The 6665-nt window shown below is 43.4% G+C and overlaps 1 protein-coding gene across 1 annotated transcript in view; it reads right to left on the reverse strand.

Moving 5' to 3' along the window:
- Nucleotides 1-1807: 1807 nt before the first annotated feature.
- Fastkd1 (FAST kinase domains 1) overlaps nt 1808-6665 on the reverse strand; it is a 26065-nt gene continuing 21207 nt past the window's right edge. The window contains exons 12-14 of the mRNA XM_021153735.2: nt 5571-5700; nt 4595-4709; nt 1808-2116 (exon numbers count right to left, since the gene is read on the reverse strand). Coding sequence (XP_021009394.1) covers nt 2021-2116; nt 4595-4709; nt 5571-5700 — 341 coding nt within the window. The 3' untranslated portion in view covers nt 1808-2020. The remainder of the gene's footprint in view (nt 2117-4594; nt 4710-5570; nt 5701-6665) is intronic.

Below are 6665 nucleotides of genomic sequence, written 5' to 3' on the forward strand. Positions count from 1 at the left end.
GCTGGCCTCGAACTCAGAAATCCGCCTGCCTCTGCCTTTCGAGTGCTGGGATTAAAGGCGTGCACCACCACACCTGGCTTCCTCCTGCTTCTTAATGCCAGAGTGCTTGAGGGGACAGTCCCACAAGTCCCCTCCATTCACACTCTTCTCCAATTGCACCTTAAGTGATACCATGTAGTCACATGATATTAAATACCAATGATGAGTTCCACATTTCTTTCTGGAGTGGGACCTCCCCATCATCTGCAAACTCAGAGTGGACTTCCTAGGTGCTGGGAAAGTGTTCCAACACATCTGAACAAACTCAGGACTGTCCCAACACCAGCCCACCTCCCACCTTGCTCTTCCCACAGACCCCAGTCTTGGTGAAAGGAATGTATTTGTGTCACACCCTCTCACCCAAGATTCATCCCAGAAGAGGGGACAGACTGTAAGAGCCAGACAGTGTCTTCTGGGGCAACAGGCACTTGCACTCATGAACTCTGAACAGCTCTAGTTGTCCACACAAGATCAAGCCAGTCAACACTCAAGAATGGATAATGGGTCCCACAGGGCCCACTCCTAGTTTAGAAGCACAAAAGTTGAGGGGGAGCAAGTGAGCTTTTTTCAGGCCCAGGCCATGCTACAGTGGACAGCCCTCCACCCACATGCACGCAGCAACACTACACAGACTCACTTAGGTTACATATTCAAACATTTATAGAGAGAAGGAGAGGGACACAAACAATAGGGAAGGGGGAAAGGACCCAGGAGGAGTTGGAGAGGGGAATGAGAGATGGATTTGAATTAATCAAAATAAAATCTTCATGCATGAAAAAAATAGAAAAATTTAAAATTTTCACATTATAAATTTTTTTCTTTTCCTTTTTCTCTTTTCTTTTTTTTTTTTTCTTTTCCTTTTTCTTTTTTCTTTTTCTTTTTTTGAAGGGTCGGTGCTTTGAGACAATGTCTCACACTATTGCCTAGGCTGGCCTGGAGCTCACATTGACCTTCATCTCACAGCAAGTCTCCTATCTCACCTCCAGAGTGTTGGGATTAACTCACTTATGAAAAGGGTGCTTAGTTGGGCATGATACCACGTACCTCATGCCTATACGCCCAACATTTAGGAGGCAGAGATAGGAGGAATGCCACAGGTTGAGACCAGTCAGGTCTACTTAGGATTTTAAAAATATTTTTTAAAGATGTATTTAATTATTTTAATGTATATGAGTACACACTGTAGCTGTACAGATAGTTGTGAGCCTTCATCCGATCTTTAGGAATTGAATTTAGGAACTCTGCTCAACTCCGTTCAACTCCATTCGCTCCCATTGGCCCCCCTAGCTCAGTCCCTGCTCGCTCTGGCCCAAAGATTTATTTATTATTAGAAATAAGTATACTGAAGCTGTCTTCAGATGCATCAGGAGAGGACGTCAGATCTCATGGTGGTTGCTGGGATTTGAACTCAGAACCTTTGGAAGAGCAGTCAGTGCTCTTACCTGCTGAGCCATCTCACCAGCATATAAAAAATTATATAAAATATAAAACTTTACTACGGTTTCTTGTCTCACTGAGAGGAGCCGTGAGGTCATGTGCTGTTGGCTTGTTACCTCTGACCTTTTACTACACTTCCAACCCACTTCCTACTGATTTGCTTTAACTCCAATAGAGCTCTTGATATTCCCAAATACATCAGGCTTTTCCAAGTCAGAATATGTACCCTTAGAATTTTTTAAATTGAGTTAAGCATCTTAAGTAAATACATATATGGTGGGCCATAGTCATTTTATTTTTTAAAAAGATTTATTTGTTTGTTTGTTTGTTTATTTGTTTATTTATTTATTTATTATGTATACAGTGTTCTGCCTGCATGTATGCCTGCAGGCCAGAAGAGGGTCCCAGATCACATTATAGATGGTTATGAGCCACCATGTGGGTGCTGGGGATTGAACTTAGGACCTCTGCAAAAGCAGCCAGTGCTCTTTTCCTCTGTGCCACCTCTCCAGCCCGCCACAGCCATTTTAAATGAAAACTACAGTCATGATTTGCCTGCTCCAAATAGATGTTCTCTCAGGTAGTCCATCCGTGCATCCTTCGTTGACATTGCCATAGAGTTCCACTCAAAGTAAGGGATCTGCAAAGGAAGTGACTCATTTGAGTACAAGTTTTAAAGCCACTGAAGAACGCCTTTTCAATTCAAGGCGTTCTTAATTTGATTCTCCCACCATCAGATGGAGCTCCCTACCGAGTGAGTGAGGGGCAACATAAGCGTTTCAATGACCGTTTCAGAGATTTATACAATGTGCACACAGCTGTAAGACAGAAACACTCTGCTGAGTCTCGGAGGAGCTGAGCTGAGGGTGCGCAGATGATTTGCTGCTTCGTTAAGCTAGATGGACACGGAGAAGGTATCGTGGAGATAACAGAAACAGGCTCTTCAAAGACAGTGCGCTGGGCCTAGACATGGAGCATCGTACTGACTGGCATTCTGACTCACTGCCCCCAGTAGGAAAGAAAGCAGGCATGGTGGTTCCAGCTGTGTTACCAACACTCCAGAAACTGAGCCAGAAAAAGTACCAGAAGTTGAAGGCCATACTGGGCTGAACCAGCGTGAGTTCTAGCCCAGCATGGCTATAGCATACTACCATGTCTCAACCACAGTACACCCCTCCCATTAAAAAAAAAAAATGGGAGAGACAGATGGGAATAGAGAGATGACTTAGAAGTTAAAATTACTGGCTGCTCTTCCAGCGTACCTAGGTTTGATTCCCTGTACCTACAACTCCAGCTCCCGGGGACCCAGTGCTGTCTTCTGGCCTCTTTGGGCATCAGACAGGCATACAGGCAAGCATATATATATATATATATATATATATATATAAGTAACATTTAAAGCAAAAACAAGCCAACCAAGAAACCAGCCTCACTATTTCCTTAACCTCCCAGCTAATTATAAACAGTACTTGATCTGACCTCCATGGACCCCAAGCATGCATGTGATGTACAGACCTATAAATAGGCAGAACACTCACTCATAAAAAATAAAAATAAAATAGATTAAAAATTTGAAAAGAGAAAGAAGAAAACCACAATGTTCATCACCGACCCTAGGCTAGCAGGGGGGTTGAGCATTTCTATTGGGCTCTAATTTGTGAAAGTCATGCCTACTGTGCGCATGTGTGGGGATGTAGGTGCTTAAAACCATGGAAAAAATGTGCTATATCATTTCTTAGGCTGTCATGCTTTACTGCTTAAGAGGCTAGACTGTTTACACAGAGCTGGTGAGGCTCTCCCCAAACATAACGGAATCACTCCTATTAACTTCTTACGCCATCTTGTAACAAAAGCTGAAATTTTGCCATTTCAATGCACCTAAAAGATGATTTTCTATATATACCCTTGGTAACAGATTTTAAATAAATCGTATAAGATGATAAAGGATTTAAATCGTACAATAATGTAGAGGAAAATAGCTCTAAAAACATTTTTATATTGAATGTTTATTTGAAATCAAGTGATTTTATACATAAAGTTCAATTACATATACATGGGCTGGAGAGCTAGCTCAACGGTTAAGGTCACACACTGCTCTTGCAGAGGATCTGAGTTAGGTTCCCAGCGCCCATGTCAGGAGGCTCACAACCACCTGTAACTCCAGCTCCTGAGGGATTCAACTCCCTACCCCCACAGGACGGCACTCACATGCACATACTCACACTCAGATACCCACATACATACATGAATTTTAAAATAAATCTTTAAAAGGAAGTAGAGCAGCTACATAAACCACAGGGCAGGCTATGAGCCTTCCCGGCAAGGCTGGAGCCTACTGAAGCACGGCCTCTCAATTCTCAGAAGCCAAGTGGGCGTTCTTCCTGCCACCGCCTAGAAAACGTGTTCTGCCTCACAGCTCCCGTCTTCCCCATTCCACAACATCAACAGAAGGCATTTCCCACTACATAGTCTGTGTATGATACTTTAGCCTTTTCCTCTTAAAACCCTGTCCATAACGCCTAACATGCAAAAAAATAAACATGGAAACCAGAAAAGTTGTCTTATGTGTTTATTTTTTTGAGACAAGTTCTCATTGTGTATCCCTGGCTGGCCTGGAACACAATACATAGACAAGGCTATCCTCAAGCTCAGAGATCCACCTGCCTCTGCCTCTTAAGAACTGAAAATATGAGCCAGCTCTACCACCAGCTCTTCTTCTAGTGAGACCAGGTCTCACTAGGTAGTCGATCCTAGCCTTGAACTTGCTATGTGGCACAGGCTAGCCTCAAACTTGAGATCCTTCTGCCTCAGACTTATAAGTGCTGGGATTACAAGCCTGCCCACCATGCCTTTAAAAACGTGTGTGTGTGTGTGTGTGTGTGTTGCACATGGGAGCAGATACACATGCCCATGTGTGCAGGGCAAGCAGACCGTGTGTGGCTCCATCACTCCCAGCCTTATTCCCTTGAGAAAAGGTCTCTCACTGAGCCCAGAGCTAGGCTGGTGGAGCAAGCCCCAGCGATCCGCCTATCTCTGCCCACACAGCAAAGGGATGGTGCTCCTGGCCATACCCGTCCCAGCATGCCTCTTTAGAGGCTGTTATGTGACTATTTCATACCTGAATAACACGGTAGCCCAAGATTTCCAAATGCCGCTTTTTCATAGCAGATTTTCCTTTTAAGTGAGGAATGTTTGAACAAAAGGCTCTTACATCCAAAAATTCTATAGCAATCCTAAAAAAATAAAAATATTTACTTCCAAAATTAAAATGAGAATTTAAGTAACCGGTAGCCACAAGCCTTTTGGGAGAAAAACAGTATCTGTATGAACTAACAAAAGGTAAGTGACTATAAATCAGTATAATACCAAGGTTTTTATTTTGTTCATTCTCTGAGTCACAGCATCAAGCAGCCCAGTGAGGTGGTTTGAATGACTGTCCCCACCCACTCCCATTTCTCCAATTTGAATACTTGGTCCCTGTTTGTGGCTCTATTTGGAGAGGCTTGGAGAGGTGTGATGTTGCAAAGGAAGTATGTCACTAGGGCCAGGATTTGGCATTCCCAGTTTGCTTGCTCTGAGTCCTGCCTGTGGTTCAAGAAATGAGCTCTCAGCTGTTCCAGTCACCATACCCACCTGCTGCCATGCTTCCAGACTCTCATCTCTCTGGAACAACAAGCCGCCTCTAAGTAGACTTGCCCATGGTGTCTTGTCACAGCAATAAACAACTAATAAAAAACTGATTAATACAAGCTAGCCTTGAACTACTGATCATCTTGCTTCTAGCCCCCAAGTGCTGGGATGGCCGGCATCCACCACACCCAGCTCCAAATGACTACTTCTCCCAGCAGAGAAGGGGCGGATACAAAGACGAAGACCCTGTCCTCCTGGATAAGGGCAACCAGGCCGTCACTTACTTATACAGACTGCTGGACAGTGACAGCCACAGGAAGATTACAAAGGTAGACGGCAAAAGTATAGATGCAGATGGTGCGGATGTCTGAATAGCAGGTGCTATCTATCACCAACCCTTAATAAAAGAGGCTCTAGTACAATACCGAATATAATGGTTCAAAATTATCATAAAACTAAATTACCTCTCAGCTTCTGGTGGAAGTCTTGGCTCAACTCTTGAATCCCAGTGCATGTCCGGGGATTTTCTGGGAGCTATGCTATAGCTTTCATAAGGCAGAGGTTTTTTTCGTTTATCCAAAATGCATTCAAAACCTATTTTAAGAAGGAAGAAGAATCAACAGTATAAATTAGATAAATTCTAACAGCCAAAAGTTTAATATTTACATGAATATTTATATAGACACACATGTATTTCAAAGAGCAAAAAGAGCAATATAGCTCCCTGCCTGTCCAACTTAGTTTGTAAGGTAAGGTACCCAATGGTACTTTTCTTTGAAAATCAATAAATATCAAGCAAGTATTAAACCCCAGCACACAGCTGGATACCCTTAGACCTGATCTAAGCCAAATCATATCAAAGAGTTTTGCTTTAAGCCAGGCACGGTGACACATGCCTGGAGCCTCAGCACCTAGGAGGCTAAGGGAGAAGGTAAGCTGGGAACAGCCAAGCCGCAGACAGCCAGACTTTCTCAGCAACGACAACGACAACAACAACAACAAGGTCTACTGTAAGATCTTTCAAGCTTCTTGGTCATGTTAGGAGGATGCTAAGACAAGCCCTGTGAAAACCAGTGAAGCAAGGCCAAGCCCTCCTAACAAACTGCATGTACAGGAAGTATGTCGACACGGAAATGTTTTTCTTAGACAAAATGGAACAGTCAATGCAGGAAGAAATGGTACATGTAGAAACCTGCTATGCCGGCCTCCCTTGTGGAGCCTAGACTTAGGCAAGGAACTACAGGTAATGGTTACTAAAGCCAGCAGGGCAAACCTTCAAGAGGGAACTAACAGATGAATCGGTCTGAAGAACGTTATCTACTCCCTGTGGAGTGGTGACTTTTAGTACAGGGCAATAAGAAATAGCCATCTGTGAGACAGTGTGGCCAAAGACCAATCAAAGCTAGAATTCATTAAGCACCTACCTCTAACTGCTGGATTACTAGGAAGGTCAACAACATGAGCAAGTTAAACAATACCACAGGGTGCAGTCAGAAGAGTCTAGATGAGGAAAGTATTTTCTAATAAGTTATAAGAGGGGGGGGAAAGAAAAATAGAAC

Source organism: Mus caroli, chromosome 2 (assembly GCF_900094665.2).
Source record: "Mus caroli chromosome 2, CAROLI_EIJ_v1.1, whole genome shotgun sequence".
Lineage (NCBI taxonomy): Eukaryota > Metazoa > Chordata > Mammalia > Rodentia > Muridae > Mus > Mus caroli.